At 39.8% G+C, this 19,076-nt stretch overlaps 1 protein-coding gene across 7 annotated transcripts in view; it reads left to right on the forward strand.

The window, feature by feature from the left end:
* COL12A1 (collagen type XII alpha 1 chain) overlaps positions 1-19,076 on the forward strand; it is a 133,524-nt gene that overhangs the window by 64,825 nt on the left and 49,623 nt on the right. For all 7 annotated transcript variants that reach the window (XM_087944529.1, XM_087944559.1, XM_087944536.1 and 4 more), the window contains 13 exons: positions 1,355-1,494; positions 2,700-2,832; positions 2,928-2,954; positions 5,942-6,084; positions 7,306-7,435; positions 10,143-10,282; positions 10,897-11,026; positions 12,621-12,763; positions 13,648-13,777; positions 14,790-14,932; positions 16,473-16,602; positions 17,275-17,394; positions 17,658-17,804. In XM_087944529.1, coding sequence (XP_087800655.1) covers positions 1,355-1,494; positions 2,700-2,832; positions 2,928-2,954; positions 5,942-6,084; positions 7,306-7,435; positions 10,143-10,282; positions 10,897-11,026; positions 12,621-12,763; positions 13,648-13,777; positions 14,790-14,932; positions 16,473-16,602; positions 17,275-17,394; positions 17,658-17,804 — 1,656 coding nt within the window. The remainder of the gene's footprint in view (positions 1-1,354; positions 1,495-2,699; positions 2,833-2,927; positions 2,955-5,941; positions 6,085-7,305; positions 7,436-10,142; positions 10,283-10,896; positions 11,027-12,620; positions 12,764-13,647; positions 13,778-14,789; positions 14,933-16,472; positions 16,603-17,274; positions 17,395-17,657; positions 17,805-19,076) is intronic.

The raw sequence follows: 19,076 nt of genomic DNA on the forward strand, positions 1-19,076 counted from the left end.
TTGCATACCTTTGTGTATGAGTATCAGTGCTTTGATGATATTTCTATCAAGGGGCTCATTTGTTGCTTGGCTGATATGTTTGCTAACAAAGAATCTGCTTGAAATACAGTATATCCAGATACAAATCATAATGGTCTTTGAAGCAGCTATAGCCTTTCAAACGCAATGGTACCATAAAGTTTACTCACAATTTGAAGTGCATCATTAAGAGATCTCGGCATGGCTAATAACTGTCATCCAAAGTCAGGTTTTTTTCCTCAGTACCTGCTTTCTGCTCTTTTCATTTCATTTCTTTTTTTTTTTCTGCATATGGGTTTGCATTGCCACCACAAGCAAAAAAAAAATTCTACAAAAGAAATTGTTCTCTTTGCATTCCTTCTTTTGCTTTTGTGTGTGTGATCTGGCTACCACATTGATTAATCCACTGGGTTGGCAGATTTTCTTTTAAGGCTGTGTGTTCCATATCATAAGCAATGTGATATTTCAGTGTGTGTTAGTTTTACCTTGAAATTACACTTTGCCCTGTTAGTAACTTCTGCTTTCAAGTCATTTTCAAGGGTAGCCCCAAATATATTGCTTAGTTTATGTATTCTCTCAATATTTTTAAGGAAAGTTGGGCAACACTGGTACCTTAAGTTGTGTTTGGAAGCTGTCTAGGGCAATATTGTTGTTTCTTGTCACCACATGGGAATCCTGACTATGGAGTTTGCGTAATCAGAACTCTTTAGTGCCCCAGTCTCTTTGAGCTGAGCATGTGTTTCCACTGCTGTTTCCAAGGTAAACTTTATTTGATAATAAAATGATGAAAGTCATTGAAAATTGGGGATGTGGTTTTGTGGAGATGATGTGTGGTTTTTGTTGTCTGAGTTAACATGTAGATCAGGGGTGTCAAAATCGATTTCATTGAGGGCTGCATCAGGGTTGTGTTTGACCTCGGGGAGGGGCTGGATGGACATGACCGGGATCGGTGTGACCAGGGTAGGTGTGGTCACCTCAACATAACTCGTGTCGGGGCACCTGTGGTGGCTCAGGTGGGGTTGGGGGCATCCATTGTCTCCAGTGGAGGAAGCTTTTCCCTTTCTAAAAAGCATTGAAACAGAGTTTTGAAACTTGACTTGTTGAGTCTTTCTCAGCATTCATGGGCCTGAACTTGCCATGTGTAAATATTAGCCATAGCAACATTTGATATATGTGAAGCTTTAGAAAAAGTGAAGATTGTTTTAAGTGGAGAAATTATTGTGTATATTCCCATGTTGTTACACACAGAACAAAAAGGTCTTATACAGTAAATTTCTGTTATCTAGTCATTTAGTTTATATGCATAGACTTTTTCTCTTTCTTTTCCACTTTACAGTACCTGTACCAGCACCGCTCAATTTGAGAACAGATCAAGTAACCACAACTAGTTTCAGAGGTACTTGGGATCATGGAGCACCTGATGTAGCTCTCTACAGAATAATGTGGGGGCCTTATGGTGAACCTGACAAACAGGAGGTAGGAATTTTTAGATTCTTGAAAATGAGTAAATTCAACAAGTGTGGAAATGTTAATCCAGTGATTATATGAAATTTAAGCAGTTACATTTACTCATAATTAAAGTCTGAGATGCCCTTATCAATATGCCTATGTGTCTATGGATATTTTCTTGGCTACTACTATATAAGGCTCCCTCCTAAACCTGATTTTAAAATATATTTAACTGAAAGATAAACAGATGGGAACCTGTTGTGCTACAAAAAAAGTATCAGCCTCCAGCCTCATCTAGAGAGGATTATTGGAAGCAATCTTACCTCTTCTGGTAAGAAGATGTCTTGTGATGGTTACTCTCATTGTGGTAACTATTTTATAAATAACCAATCTCCACTGCAGTCATTTCTGAGAGAATTTTTAATACGTTTTCAAAATTCTAGAGGTGCCCACCAGCCCCCAAAGATTGACCCTTAAAGTAAATTCATGTTTGTCAGAATGGTGGAGAATGTATTTGTAGCTAAGGAATTTCAAGAAACTTAATTTTTCTTCCTCCTTTCTCCAATATGTGAGGCTGCAATAATTGGATCCTGATTTCGGGGCAGTAATTATTAGGCTCATCTTGAATCTCTCTTTGATCTTGATCTGTAATTTAGGGTCTGTTCCTTATTTCACCCTTTTGAATAATACCATTATTCATAAAGAGGTAAAGGCCAATGCTGATTAGCTTGGTGGCATCTGTTTATTGAAGATGATGGTTTATGATGTATTTTTGGAGTGGTCCCTTCTTTGAGGGAGATGGGTGGTTCAGAAAGATGATAGGTAGATAGATATTCAGAATTGATGGTACCTGTTGAAGATGAATGGACTGGTTATGTAAAACTATATACATGTGTATGTCTGTGTGTGTGAGTGTGATTGAGAGAGGTGGGGGGAGGAAGACAGTTTCACTCCAGGTAGTTTGAAAACCCACCACATATAAGCCCTGGCACCCAAAGATAAACAATAACCTCACTTACTGAAAAACTCATCAGTAACAATAGAACTCATGAACTCACCTAATGCGAATGCCTGGAGAAACAACCAGGTTCTCTAGTGCCTTGAGAAAGGCTAACAGTTGCATATCTTATAGGATATACTTTACCATATTAAAAATGTTCCTGATTGATACATTAATTCCATGGTATATAACTTCTATTTTTCTTCTTCTTTTTCCTTCATAATTTTTGAAGATGATTCTAAATGGTGATGAAAATACGCAACTTTTTGAAAATCTAATCCCAGACACATTGTATGACATCTCAGTTACTGCAATTTATCCTGATGAATCAGAGAGTGATGAACTGATTGGCAGTGAACGTACATGTATGCAATTTTGAAATACCTTAATTAATAATTCGGGATGACTAAAGGGTACAAATTTCATACCCGCTCAATCTCTGTTGTATTTTTCTTTACAGTGCCCCTTGTGCCTATAACAACACCAGGTAGGTGCTTCACTTCATGACTAGCATGTTACAAATTAGGACTAGAAGAAAGAATAGGAAAGTTAGCAAATAGATATCCCTGGAAAAAAATTATGCACACATACACGTGGTGTATATATATTTAAAAAATCCCTTCAGTCATTTATCTTACATGCTCAATGAGCATCTTGAGGCATCACTGAATGATAGCATATTTTTAGAAGGCATGAGCTGAAGCTAAAAGGTTGTGATGCAAGCAATGAATACTATGTTTGCACCATAGATCTCTCATGCTATGAATACTGAATAGTGTGCATCATGGATCTTGTCCAAAGGTTTTGACCTTGACTTTTTCTTACCATTTGTTATATTAATGGGAAAGTAATATACACCCATCCTAACCTCCTTCATGCATTCATATGAAATTCTCTTCACATGCACTTCATTTTATCCTTATAGGAATTATATGAAATAGATTAGATTAAGAGTTAGTTGCTGACCTAGAGTCACATAGTTGGTAAGTTGCATATCTGTCATTTGGTTCCCCAGTGCAGTATGGCATAGTACAGGGGTGGGCAAACTTTTTGGCTCGGGGGCCGCATTGACTTTTAAAATTTGACAGACGGGCCGGGTCAGCACAAGATTTTTTGGGAATCGCCCCCCCCACCCTCCCCCCCCTCTTCTCCTCCTTCCCCTCCCCTCGGAGGCCCCCCTGAGTCAGGAGTTGCTACCGCCGGCGCGGCTCCGCGCGGCTCCAGTCCCGCGTTGCCTCGGGAAGGGAAAGGCAAAAAGGAAGAGCCGCGGCGGTGCTTTGCAACGGGAGCAGCGGCACCGGAGGCTCAGGCTCAGCGGCTCCTGGTTTTGCCTTTTCCTTCCCAAGGCAACGCAGGACTGGAGCTGCGCGGAGCTGCGCCGGCGATAGCAACTCCTGACAGCCCCAGCCGGACACCTGAGCAGAGCCCGGGCGAAACTGCCTGTTGCTGCTGCCGGAGCACCGCCGGGTCGCCTCCTCCAAGCAGCCCGCCTGCCCGCCGGGCTTCCCCTCTGCCGCGCAGCTCGGGGCCAGGCGCGAGCGCCCGCGAGTTAAAAGGAAGCCGAAAGTTGCCGGGCGGAACCCTTCCTGCTCCTCGGCGGGAAGACGCTCCAGCCTGCAAACTTTGCCTTTGCAAAGTTTAAGCCTGGAAGCCCGGAAACCCAAGCAACTTCCCAGCAACTTCGGCTTCCTTTTAACTCGCAGGCGCTCGTGCCTGGCGGAGGGAAGCCCGGAGCCTCCTCCAAGCAGTCCGTCTGCCCGCCCGCCGGGCTTCCCCTCCGCCACGCGGCTTGGGGCCAGGCGCGAGCGCCCACGAGTTAAAAGGAAGCCGAAAGTTGCTGGGAAGTTGCTCGGGTTTCCGGGGCTTCCAGGGCTTTGCAAAGGCAAAGTTTGCAGGCAGGAGCGTCTTCCTGCCGAGGAGCGGGAAGCGTTCCGCCCGGTGGGCGGGACGGGCTGCTTGGAGCGGGCTGCCGTGCGGCTCGGGGCGAGGCGCGAGCACCCGCGAGTTAAAAGTTGCTGGGAAGTTGCTCGGGTGCTGGGAGCAGGCTTTTAAAGTGCCGCCCGAGCAAAGTTTAAGCAGCCCGCCCGCCCGCCGGGCGGAACCCTTCCCGCTCCTCGGCGGGAAGACGCTCCAGCCTGCAAACTTTGCCTTTGCAAAGCCCTGGAAGCCCCGGAAACCCGAGCAACTTCCCAGCAACTTTCGGCTTCCTTTTAACTCGCGGGCGCTCACGCCTGGCGGAGGGGAAGCCCGGAGCCTCCCCCAAGCAGCCTGCCTGCCCGCCGGGCTTCCCTTCCGCCACGCGGCTCGGGGCCAGGCGCGAGCACCCGCGAGTTAAAAGGAAGCCGAAAGTTGCTGGGAAGTTGCTCGGGTGCTGGGAGCAGGCTTTTAAAGTGCCGCCCGAGCAAAGTTTAAGCCTGGAAGCCCCGGAAATCCGAGCAACTTCCCAGCAACTTTCGGCTTCGTTTTAACTCGCGGGCGCTCTGTGCCTCGCCCCGAGGGAAGCCCGGAGCGCCGCCGGGTCGCCTCCTCCAAGCAGCCCGCCCGCCCGCCCGCCCGCCAGGCTTCCCCTCCGCCCGCGTGGCTCGGGGCCAGGCGCGAGCGCCCGTGAGTTAAAACGAAGCTGAAAGTTGCTGGGAAGTTGCTCGGGTGCTGGGAGCAGGCTTTTAAAGTGCCGCCCGAGCAGGACCGCCGAGCCGGGAAATGGGGCACCAAGGCAGGGCAAGGCTCCACCAGCAGCGGCCTAGCTTTAGGTGGCTCCAAGCAGCCCGCCCCGCCCGCCGCTCCTCGGCGGGAAAACGCTCCAGCCTGCAAGCTTTGCCTTTGCAAAGTTTAAGCCTGGAAGCCCCGGGAAAAAAAGGGGGATCGGCGGGGACTCACTTTCGGAGAGGTCGCACTTGAAGGTGATTTCGAACTCCCAGCCGAGGCCTTTGCAAATTTCTTTTCTTTCCTACCCCTAGATCGCTCCGCACTGTTTTGCAGCTTTGGGGGCCATGCGGCACAGGGCAATACGCCACGCCCAGCGATTTTTTTTCAGGGGTGGGCCGGATTGGACAGACCAATGGCAGCGATTTTTTTTCAGGGGTGGGCCGGATTGGACAGACCAATGGCAGCGATTTTTTTTCAGGGGGGGGCCGCATTGGACAGACCAACGGGCCGGGTGTGGCCCGCGGGCCGTAGTTTGCCCACCCCTGGCATAGTAGTATCTTACTAATATTACACTTGGCGTACATTGGTAAAGATACAGTTCTTTAAAATATATTTGGCATATGTTGGTGAAGATGCAATTATTTAAATTCCAAATTTTAGACAGTTATGTTTGATTTTAAATAAAAAAAACAATTTAATTTAAAATATTAAAAATATTTTTCTCAGACATGAGTACCTAGTTTTCATATGATAGTGTAGAATGATTATATTGCACATTTATTTTTTGCAAGATTCTGCTCAGCAACTCTTTTAATAATTTCATTCCAGTACCAACGAGTCCCCCACGGAATCTCCAGGTATACAATGCAACATCTAATAGCTTGACTGTCAAATGGGATCCTGCCATTGGACGGGTACAACGCTACAGGATCAATTACCGACCTGCTACGGGCGATGGTGCTGAACTTTCGGTAATTAATTTTCCAGAGGGAAAGCATTGACTGTTTTTTTTTTAAAAAGGATTTTTTTAAAGAAAAAGTGGTCTGTTCAGTGTGTTAGATTGTTAAAAAGGTCTAACAGACCTTTTTTTTCTTTTTTATACTTTTAATATTATAAGTTTTAATATTCTGCACGATCAAGTCAAATGAGCTTAATTCCTACATTACAATGAAGAAATATTGATTGTTAGATAAAAAAAATATTGGTGTAGAATTTTACTTGAGTGAGAGGGAGAGAAAAGTTGTAGGATAACACAGAAGTGCTTCAAACAATGCAAGCTTTCTAAGGTAGACTAAGCTCATCCATAGAGAAAAACACATATAGTTGGATGTTGATTGTGAAGTGTCATAACCATATACAATTAATTTTGCTGCACGTCCTCGTGATTGGATTTTGCTGAAATTTCCTGTCATATTATCTGTCCTACTGTCCATAATAAAAGCTGAACAAAGACCTGGGATCAGTGAGTCAGTTATGAGCCATGGTGGCGCAGTGGTTAGAGTGCAGTACTTCAGGCTGCTTCTGCTGACTGCCAGCTGCCTGCAATTTGGCAGTTCGAATCCTACCAGGCTCAAGGTTGACTCAGCCTTCCATACTTCTGAGGTGGGTAAAATGAGGACCCAGATTACTGGGGGCAATAGGCTGACTCTTGTAAACTGCTTAGAGAGGGCTGTAAAAGCACTGTGAAGTGGTAACTAAGTGCTATTGCTATTGCTATGAACTGGGATGTTGAAAAAAAATGGCAAGTATGTGATGATACGACTTTGGATTCATGTGCATAAAGTCCGAGGTTTTGCACTGTGAGGTCATGCTATAATTTGTCCTTTTCTTCCCCTTTTCCCTACAAATGCCTACGCCAGGATGCTGTAGGTATTACATAGCTTTTAATTAATCAGCCACATGAGCATTCCCATGTTTGTATTTTCTAACCAATATGCAGAAATAAAACAAATGTTCTATTTTTAAAAACCCTTGCATTGACTGATGTCTTGTCATTCTGGTGTCTGACAAATAACATGGCAGACAATTAAAAATGTCCACCTAACAAGTTATAAAAGTTATAGTTGCAGTACTATCGTTCTGAGCTAGAAACCTGAATCTGGATACATGCAAGAAGACATACTTCTTTTTCAGACTAAACTCTGTTTAGTTGGTCGCCTTGCTGTTTTTCATGCCATTCCATTGTATTCAAGTCCACAGTTGGAGGAAGCAAGAACAGCATTGTGCTTCAGAAGCTGCGGCCTGATACCCCTTACCGCATTACGGTTTCTTCGATTTACGCAGAAGGGGATGGAGGACAAATATCAGGAAAGGGCAAGACCAGTAAGTGAAACCATCCTGAGCATTTTGTTTTTCACTGAAACAGAATCACAAAGGCGGTTTTTAAATGATTTAGGAAAGTTGGCAGGTTTTGGAGTTCATTGTCATATGACCCTCCGTCATTTTACTTTTTTTAAAAAAAAGCCACATTATCAACTTCTAAAAAACTTTTCTGTTCAATCTGTTGCCTCGCTGTTTTGTGTGTGTGTGTCATTCCACAAGTCCACAATAGGATTCAAAGTAGGATTTATTTCGAGTCAGTACAGGTAGTCCTCGAATTATGGCCATAACAGAGCCTGCCCATTAGGGTTGGAAGTCGCAACACATGAAAAATGAGCTGCCTCAAATACCAACCATCCTTATCTCTCTACTGCATTTGTTAAACAAATCCACGGGTGGTAGAGTGGAGCTCAGGGGTGCAGGAGATCTTGGGAGCCCTAGTGCAGGCACTAGCCCACCTGCCTCAGGCCTCCCAAGGCTTCCCGCACCCCAAGGCACCCCATGTTCTCCTTCCCATGCCTTGGATGCCTCCCATGCCAGCCCTTGCACAGCTGGATGTCTTGGCAGTGAGAAACAGTGGGGAAGGAACATGCTCGGTGCACCTGACTTTCCTAATTCTGTCCCTGCCTTGACCCGTTTCCTAGCCTTTCAGATCTTTCTGCCCCAACAGCTGACTGTTGGGAGGATGTAAACTTATCCTGAGTGTTGTTAGGCTTTGGGAGGCCGTGTAAAGGCAGCAGCTTCTGGAGGAGCTTTCTAAAATCTTTTGCTTAACCTCCTCCCTTCCCCAGAAACCCACATTTCTTCAATAAGCAAAACAGAAAACACTGGGAAGGATCGACTTGTTGATTTCCCCCCTTGCCCCATTATACGCCTTAGCTTTGGTCTCCAACCTCTATCCCTTTTAAAAACCATATCCTGACTCCAGGCAGAAAAGTACAAGAACCAAGCAAGCAAGGAGAGAAAATCTTTCAACAGCTTTTTTCCCTTTGAACTGTAGGAAAAAAATAAATAAAACATCTCCAAAAGTTTAGCAGACTGGAGATTTGTGCGACAAAATGGCAGGTGCTGGGTCTTTGCAAAGCTTTTGCCAAACTTTTCATCTGGCTGCCTGTAGGATCCAGCTAGGACTCGCCTTTAAGTCTTAGCTGGGTCCTTCAGAAGGACAACAAAATAGATTTGCAAACACCCAGTGTAGGCCTGAATTGTTTCAGCAGCTCAGCTGGCTGGAGAATTCTGTGAGTTGAAGTCCACAAGTCTTAAAGTTGCCAAGTTTGGAGACCCCTGACTTAGATTTTCTTTCTATAGCTTTCATGTCTTTAAATGGTATGTAATGCGTGAGTGAGAGTGGGAGGGAGAAGCTAATGTAAGTTTATTTCTTCCAGAAGACTGTTTTATTGAATGATAAGTGTACAGTTCTTGCACAGTTCTTGTGTAGGATCCAGCTTTCTTTCCCCAAGATAGGGCTCCTGTTCCCTGGGGCCAAATCAGACTGAGGTGGTGTTTTATTTCACTCTGAGAAATAACAAAAAAGCTGGATGGCTTCACCTCAATTATACATGGCCTTTTAATGAACTTCTCTCTTTTTCCCCTTTCCACCCATTTCTGTCCACTGCAATTCAGTTGTTTCCAGGCTCTAGAGTTCTCTCTGGTGCTGGAATGCAGTTTGGAAAAATACTGCATCAAATCTATGTAGTCAGCAGAGTATTACCCCCACCAAAAAAGGCTGTTGAAGGCATAAAGATAAAGTCTGCTTTCATTTCATTGTTTGGAAAAACCCTTTGTGTTGATATTCTACAGCTTGATCCTTAAAAGCTCATCATTAAATATTAACACACATATATTAAAGTTCTAAATCCTGGAAATATGATTCCTGTGCCTCCCCATTTATTCCTTAAAATTGTGATCTTCATTAACTGTTTCACAACTATCTGGACTTTTCCAAATATTTGATTTGAATGAGAGAGGAAAATATATCACAGTTAAATGTATTTAAACTCATTGCCCAAATGTGTTTTATTAGGAGAAATTACAGTGCATTTACTTAAATTTTACTTAATAGCGGTAATGGGTAGGTATATTTAACCCCACAAGGATGAGAATAGTTTAATAACCATTGTGTGATTAATGGTAGGGAAGCATCTTTATTACTTTGGTTTTTATTTTTTCTTTCTTTTGCAGAGGTTTATTTTTCTGAATAGCTGTGTAGTGAGATGATGAAAGATTATGTCATTCTATCTCTGAGGCTTCAGGAACATGAGAGCTTAGTTATACCATCAATACTACAGCTAGATGGCTATTGAATAGTGAAGTTCCTCAGCCCTCCTTAAACTTCAGAAATAAAGCAGGAACAGCAGCAAAGCAATAGCAGATAATTGTATTCCAAGAAGCAGCATTTTTAGAAGGTTTTCATATTTTCCTTTAGATTAAAGAAAAATGTAAGATTAGGTTGTCCATGCAATGCATTTAAAAATGAACAGTTGAAGTGGACATGATGGTGAGTCAAGTCTCGGTTTTATGCCACTTTACACAACTAGGACAGCACTTTGTTATGTCAATTTACTTTGTTGTATCAATTTATATAGCCACCCCTCTCACAATTTTAACATGCTTCAGATTTAAGGCATACAACTTTAATTTATATTAATGCATATCTAAATATGCATTATATGAATGTTTCTCTCTTTTTTATACTTTTAAATCACTTCAGAACCTCTCAATACTGTAAGGAATCTTAGAGTTTATGATCCAACCACTAGCACGTTGAACGTCCGATGGGATCACGCTGAAGGAAATCCCCGTCAGTACAAGGTGTATTATAAACCTGTGGCAGGAGGAACAGAGGAAATGGTAATTGTTTTGTATGCATATTTTGTACCTGTGTAGTTTCTGTGCACACACTTGGAGGCTGTTCAAAATGATGTCCTACTGAATTTGGGGAGCCTGCTTATGGAGCATTTACCACTGATGACAAATTTCTCCAGGATTTTAGATTTGGATAAAATAAGAGGATAATAATAATAATAATAATAAATAATAATAATAATAATAATAATAATAATAATAATAATAATAATAATAATAATAATAATAATAATAATAGGAGGAGGAGGAGGAGGAGGGGTACAGTGGTCTAGAAGTGGTGCTTTCGCCTCATCATCAGGAGGTTATGAGTTTGATCCTAGGTAGCAGCAGATATTTCCCTTTCTGGGCATAATAAGTGATTATCTGCTGCAAACTGCATTGGCAACAGGAAGAGCATCCAGCCAGTAAACACTCAGCTCCATTCAATTGCCCCAAGTGCAAGGGATTATGGAAGTCATTAAAAGACAATAACTAAATACATCAATAAAATAAGAGGAGAACTTTAATGAACACGAAGGTCATCTTTTATATTACGAGGAAAAGTAGTATGAGAACATCATAAAATGTCCAATTACATGCCCTGTTTTAAACTTTGACAGGTAACTTTGCCTGGGAATACAAACTATGCTGTTCTAAAGAATCTCCAGTCCGACACCCCATACAAAGTAACCGTTGTTCCTGTTTACTCAGAAGGTGATGGAGGCCGGGTATCTGATACAGGGAAAACGCGTAAGTAGAACTGAGGAGTGTCTATGGAGATTCTCTGTCATCCAGGTCATGGTTGTCCCCTTTTGGGTTGTCCCCTTTTTTTCAAGAGGCAACTGGACTTTGTTTCTTTCTTTGAAGATGTTTCGCTTCTCATCTAAGAAGCTTCTTCAGCTCTTACTGGATGGTGAGGAATGGGAAGGATCACACTCCTTGCAGACAGCTGGTCATCTGCATTCTTTTAGCGAGTCATTGAGACTACCTGGTGTTTATTTTTGTCGTCAGGGTCATTTGAGTAGTGCAAATGGGTATGGAGCCTTCTTGGAACTGTTGAAAGGACTGTGTCATAGACTGGCGTAGAGGGGGAAGGATACAACATCATCTATCTCCAGTCTACAACCCAGTCCTTTCAACAGTTCCAAAAAGGCTCCACACCCATTTGCACTACTCAGGTGACTCTTGACACAGATAAACCTCCAAGTGGCCACAACGACTTGCTAAGTAGAATGCAAATAACCAGCTGTGTGCAGGGAGTATAAATCCTTCCATTCCCCACCATCCAGTCAGAGCTGAAGAAACTTCTTGGATGAGAAGTGAAGCATCTTCAACCCGCTCCCTCCAAAATCCAGTTGCCTCTTGAAAAAAGTACCTGTAAAATTGAGGTTTCCCCCTCCCCTTCATCAAATGTTGGGACTTTGGGCCACAATTAAGATAGAATTAGGTAGCTTGCTGATTGTAAAGGGCTTAAGCTTACTGTACTTCATCCTGCTATAGTACAAATCATTGACTTAGTAAGGTAAGTTAAATTAGTAAGGTTTTGTTTAGCCTGTTTCCTATATAATCCTATATAATTAGCCCATTTCCTATATAATCCTAAACCTGAAAGTGGCTTGCTTATTTTTGGCTTAGCTCCATGGCAAAACACATTTAAAACCGGTTTGTTAGTTAATGAATCCAGGTTGTTTTAATGATGGACTCTTTGTAAGACTGAGCTCAGAACTATGATTTATGGTTACTTAATTTTTAAAAAATCTGTTTATACACTGCTCAAAAATCTAGGTATGGTAGAAATAATACAGGGGACCAGAATTGAAATGGTCAAATAGTCACAAATAATCTGTTTGTTTGCAAGGTTGATTTAGGCTTATTTAATAAAACAGTTAAAACAAATCCAGATGCAGGTGTTGGCTTTAGAGTATGCTGGCACAAGCAGAAACATATGGGAGAGTATTGTCAGGTTCTCTCTTCCAGAACTGATCCTCTTCAGTGATACCAAAATTATTACAATGGAACCTACTTTTAATAGACTGGTAGGGATTGAAGTGGGGAAGAGTTTTGATTATTCCCCAATGTCCAGTAAATTGAAGAGTAAGTCATCATGGTGACATAAGTGACATTATTTAGGGAATGACATCCTTGTGCAAATGATGCTTATTGCAAAATTTGATCTACTTACATAATATCTTTATGCAAATAACATAGACATTATTTACATAAACATTATTCCATAAACAACATAAGTGCAATTGATATGATTGTGTCGTGTGATTATACTTTGCTCGGAATCTACAAATAGGGGGATTTCTTAAAAAATGCAAATTTGTTTTATATGATTCAGTGATGAGGGGGACACCAAGAAACATCCAAGTTTACAACCCAACAACTAATAGTCTTAATGTCCAGTGGGATGCTGCACCAGGTCCAGTGCAGCAATACAAAGTTGTCTATAATCCATTAGCTGCCACAAAGCCATCAGAATCTGTAAGTAATTTAATACAGTTATTTCCAAAGCAATCTCTGGTTGATAAAAAAAGAAATAATGCATCCTATTCCACTGTAAATGGCTGAATATTCTGAATGTCATATACGTAGGTAGTCCTTGACTTATGACCACAATTGCAAGTTTCTATTGCTTTCTTGTCACAATTGTTAAGTGAACTACTGCAACTGTTAAGTTAGTAACAAAGTTGTTAAGTAAATGTGGCTTCTTTGACTTCGCTTGTTAGAGATTCACAAAAGGTGATCACATGACCTAGTACACTGGAATCACCATAAATACATGCCAGTTGCCAAACATCCGAATGTTGATCATGTGACCATGGGTATACTGTAATGGTCATAACTGTGAAAAACAATTATAAGTCACTTTTTTAGTGCTGTTGTAACTTCAAAGGGTCATTAAATGAATGGTTGTAAGTTTGAGAATTATCTGTAGCATAGACATTCTTAGGGACAGCTTCATAACTTATATCAGTTTGTGCAGTTGGTGGAGAAACACTTCTGTGCTTAGAACCAGTGTAGCGTAATAGTTAATTGTTTGGACTAGGGATAAGAGCATTGAGTTAGGCTCACCTTCAATCATGGAAGCCTACTTCGTGACTTCCAATATTATATTTTTCTGAACTTTCAGTCTCCTACTTCATTGATTCATGGTCAAAGATAAAAAAAATAACTCAGTGCATTGGGAGGAGGGAGAAACAGGGTATAGGAAAAAGTTAATAGTAAAAATTTAAAACCTCAATATATCAGCAGATTGACAGAAGTAAAAAAGTCAGGCCAAACGTTTTGACATTTCTAGACATTTCACAATTTGATATTCACCAGCTCAATATCAGTTACAGACAATTATATCGCTTTCTTTCTAGGTTATTGTACCAAGTAATACACGCAATGTTTTATTGGAACGTCTGTCTCCTGATACTCCTTATTCAATAAATGTCATTGCTATGTATGGTGATGGAGATGGAGATCCAAGTACAGGACAGGGAAGAACATGTAAGTAGAAAATCATGCTTTTATTGCTAAATTCTGTTTGACTAGCGTTGAATTACTCCTTTGTATCTAGATCTCTAAATATCTTTTGGTACTTATATTCTGCACTGGGTCTTAACATGAATGTAGTTTATGAATTATTAGAGGTACTGAATGAATGCATATGAGAGAAGCCTTGCATAGAAAACTTTGCTTCTAGAAGGATATAGCAAATCAAAAATGTTCACAATTTCAAACTTAGAAGGGATCATCAGATTTAACTATATAAATAAATTTTATTAATTTAACCACTTTGGAAAATTCTATGATTTATTTACTTATTTAATAGCTGCTGTTATCTAGCATATTAAATCAGTGAAGTTAAGAAGAGTAATTTTAGCTGCCTGTACTCATAATTGTTCAGTATCCATACTACTCTGATTCAAGACCTAGTTGCCATCAAAAGCAAAGCATTTTTCAATGGAGCATGCCTTGAAAATTATTGAGTTAGAATCAGCCAATGGAATTAATTGACGCATAAAGTCAATTTGTTAATGTTAAGGTTATGCAAAATATTCTGTGTATAAAACTTCTGGTTTCAGATGGGTTGCTGCCAAAAAAAACATGCATATTGTATGTGTCTGCTGCATGCATGGAATGAAACAGCTGTTTTTCCCCCTCAACTAGGGAAAAAGCCAGGAAAGCTAAGAAGAGGTTGAGAAGCAAGAGAATAAATAATTGGGGGATTGACAGGCAAATGAGAGATGCAGTGCCAGGAGCTGCTAAGTGGAGGAGGGGAGAGGCACCCCATATGGATTTTCTTTTATGCAAAATCCAGAACAACCAGAATGTTCCAAGTTTAAGTTCTTCCAAACTGTGGCTGATCCAAAATAGTTTTGCACAATCCCTGGAATGCAATTATTTGTTCTGGATTCAAAGCACATAATTTCCCCCATTTTTTTTCCATGCCCCTGTAAAGTATTTGCTCTGAGAAGATTACTGAATTTATTTTATATTTAATGTTTATTTGTCTTAGTGCCTCGTAGTGGACCCAGGAACATAAGAGTATTTGATCCAACCACAAATAGTCTTTCGGTTCAGTGGGATCATGCAGATGGACCTGTGCAGCAGTATAGAATTATATATAGTCCTGTTTCTGGGGACCCCATAGATGAATATGTAAGTTGATATTTTTTAAATATATATAATAGTTGATTTTCTATTACTTTGCTGCTGCAAAGTAATAATTGCATTAACTGTTAATTTCAATGCTTTTATTTTGTGTGGAAGTTGTTGAATGAAAAATGAAATGAAAAATACTGTTTTCTCATCGCAAGATTGGAAGGTGTTCATGTCCTGTATATCCAAGACAAGGCTACTCAATTACACGTAGAGAATAATTTCTTGGAAGAAATACATATAACAATGTCTTCAGTGTTCATGTTCCTCAGTGAAGCTAATTATACAGATATTAGCATGTCAAGTTATTTACTGGAAAGGGCAAAACTATTTCATCCTCTGAAATAAAACAATTAGAAATAAATCTTGCCCTATTGCAACCATTAGGCTCGACTCCATCACGTTTAGATTAAACAAATGGAAATAAATGGTGGTATTAGTCGTGGTTTAACAGGGTTTAAAAAGTCCATCTGCAACCTACTTTGAGGGCCTTTTAACCCATAAAGTAATCTTCACCTAAATCTTGGAGATGTTCTGGTGGCTTGCACTTGACACTACTTCTGAAAAAAACTTGCCAACTGAACTACAGGGACTTGTCCTGGCGTTCTCTGAGAACCAGACATTGAATGAAAAGGGGGGAAAAAAATAACTCTAGCTCAAGAGTAGAAGGTATAGGCAGGGATTACTTCTGTAATCTGTACAAAGGTGAATAAGAATGAGAAGATATATATTTATAGAAGCTAATTCTATCCACCTCAATGAAAGGATAATTTCAGTTGATTGCCATTCACTTCTCATGGCCACCATATATCTGTGTTTTATAAACATGAGCAGCAGGAATGAGTTTTGGCTCTCAATTTTTGTTTTGGGCATTCTTCCAATTTTTTTTATAGTTTATAACTTCCTACTCCAAATTTAGCTGCAAAACTTTAAGAATATAATTTAGCCAGCTTATTTCCCATAGGGAGGTTAAAGGCATGTGTTCTGTTGACTTCTGTACAAAAGAAAATACTCAGGCATAGTTGGTTATGGTTATTGCTTATTTTTGAATGAACCTATATTTTGTTATGTCTTAGTACTATACTTGAAGAAATATATGCTGGTATGGTGTAAAAAAGTAAAAACATTAATGGCCAATCTGTGGGCAATAAAAGGATATTAATGCTTTTATTGCATTGCATTGCATTGCATTATTATTGATTTTATTATATACATCGTATAACTGTGATTAAGGCAGTAAACAACCTAAATAAAATGAATTTGAATTATTGAACTAAATTTTAATCTTTATGTTTGAGGCTTATCTAGTTCCATCTTTGGATGATTTTTACCATTATACTGTTAAACTATGCAATTCAGTACAAATGCTAACAAGCATAACTCCTCAACGTGGTTAATGTGATGGGTGAACCAAAATAAACCTTTATCTTCTTGTTTGGTCAGAGTCCATTTATGTACTACAACTTATATGTTTGGTAAATTATTAATAATTACTAATCTATTAATTGTACAACATTTCACTGATTGTCATTTGTTTTAGACAACAGTACCTGGCAGAATAAACACTGTATTGCTACAGCCTTTGCAGTCAGATACACCTTATAAAATTACAGTTGTAGCAGTTTATGATGATGGAGATGGTGGACAAGTCACAGGAAATGGAAAAACAGGTATATTTACTATAATTGTTATCTCAATGTTCTTTTTGATTTTACATAATAAAGTTCTGCCGACACTGAAGGAGATTTTAAAGTCTGTAAAATATATATATATATAGAATTACTCCTCCAAACCAGTTAAAGTAGCTTTGTAAAGCCTAGTTGCTATGAGGAAAATTTGCCATTTGTCAACCCAAGTTGAAAAAAATCTTAACATACTATATACCAAGTGAACTCTGAAAATGTTTATTAAAAATATTTGAACAAATTCCATATATGATACAAATTTCCTATAGTGAAACATTGGCATTTAACTTATTAATTTTATACCTGGTACTCAATTCTAAATGAAGCACATGTAGCTAAATTTCTTGCTTATTTACAACATACAACATATTTACATTCAGTTACATCATCCAAGTTATGACTGCATGTATTCTCAGAGCAAAATTCCCTACGAGCACCACTGGAATTTTCTTTAAAAAGCTGATTTTCACAGTAAAATACAGTAGTATTCGGTTTTAATTTGGGATCCAAAATTATAGATTAACTTTATTTATTTTAGTATTGAAGTTTTAGCCTTTCACAATTTTGAAAGAAGTAAAAAAATTAGACTTGGCATTAGAGTTTATCAAATGCCTTTTTTCCTAACTTAATGCATTTAATTTTTTTTTTTTTTTTTAGTTGGGCTGCTTTCTCCTCAGAATATTCGTATATCTGATGAATGGTATACTCGATTCAGAGTGGCCTGGGATCCTGTCCCATCTCCTATCTTAGGATACAAAATTGTGTATAAAGTTGCAGGTAAGATTACAAATGCTGGGCTGTCAACATGCGACCATGGTTTTGAGACTGAATATTGTTGAATATTATCAACAATTTCAATGATTGTTATGAAAGCAGGCTTTGCTGTAGTTTTACAAGAGAGGCTTCTACTTAATATTCCCAGAGAATTGCTGTCAGCAACATAGGAATACTCAGTTGGAGGATTGTCTGGCTCATTATAAAGCAGCTTTTTATGTTAATGCACATTAACATTCTTTTTCATATATTTTTTTCCTTTTAAGGTTCGGATGAGCCCATGGAGGTGTTTGTTGGAGAAGTGACTTCATATACTTTACACAACTTATTGCCTAGTACATCTTACGATGTGAACGTATATGCTCAGTATGAGTCTGGACTTAGCGAACCTTTGGTTGACCAAGGCACTACACGTAAGACCAAAGATCCTCCCACCCCGCATATATGTATGTTGATGTGACAATACTAATGATTGCAGCAAGAAGACTTGATCTCTTAGAATTTGCCTGCTTGGTAGAAAAGATACATTTCTTAAAGAAATGTCCTATTATGTTGAACTTTCGCGGAACACGCCCATTGTCCAAGACACGTTCAATCCCTAAATCTTGGTTTCTGGTTTCTGAGAGTTCTCTGTGTTTAACTGGATGAAACATGACAATTTTTCCAAAACAGCCGTGTCCTTGATATAAATAAATGATAGCAGTATCATGCTACAGGTTGATTTTGGATGAATATTAAATATCAAATTCAGTTTCAATGCTGTATAATAAGTGGAAGATCTGAAAAGCATTCTGACTTGATGATTAATGCTGGAATTTCCACGTATTGGGATTTCAAGCATATTTTTTTCTGAAAAAGAAGAGTGCAGTCTGTCTATTTTTGAATTGGCTCTGATTCCTGCATTGCCTGCTGTCATTCTAGATGTAGCTCTCCACCTGTAGCTCTGCTTTACATATTTGCATGTACCTAAATACGAATAAACTTATAAATTATGATCAGGTGAAATCAATCTACAATAGCCTGAATAAAGCTTTGTCTACTTAATATGATATTGTAATATATTCCTAATCAGTGCTGAACAAGCTTACCAGATATCTGAAAAGCAAAGGACATGGCGAATTGGAAAGGGAGAGAAATTGGAGTGGGGTGGGGAGAACGCAGTAATCATTTAATTTTCTTGACAAATTTGACAAAAGATACAGTGAAACATTGTTAAAAAAAATACTTAGACCTATCTGTATATGAAGCTACTTTGTCCAGCATCAGAAAGACTGGTTTCTGGGGGTTCCTTGGTGCTCATTGAACTTGGTTGCTTTCTTGAAGACATTTCATTACCTAACCAAACTAGGTTACATCATCACTGCAACACTAGTATTGATGATGTTACCTAGTTTGGGTAATGAAACGTCTGCAAGAAAACAACCAAGCTCAAGAGAGCACCAAGGTACCCTTCATTTCAACCTTAAACTACAAATATTCTTTATTGAGACTGGTTTCTTAATGGTAAAAATGGGCTAGAGCCAATTAAGAGCCAAAAGCCTTCAGTGTGTAACTGATTATGGTCTTGTCAGTTTCAGGTGGCAGCCAAGCCTCTGATTGGAGTTCTAACTAATCATCTAATTAGGGTCACAAAGGAGAGCTTGTTATCTGTGATTGGCATTTATTGGGGAAGCACTGAGCTGTAC

This window comes from Notechis scutatus, chromosome 1 (genome assembly GCF_049901735.1).
Source record: "Notechis scutatus isolate UNSWTSFEM ecotype Mainland chromosome 1, rNotScu1.2, whole genome shotgun sequence".
Taxonomy (NCBI): Eukaryota; Metazoa; Chordata; class Lepidosauria; order Squamata; family Elapidae; genus Notechis; species Notechis scutatus.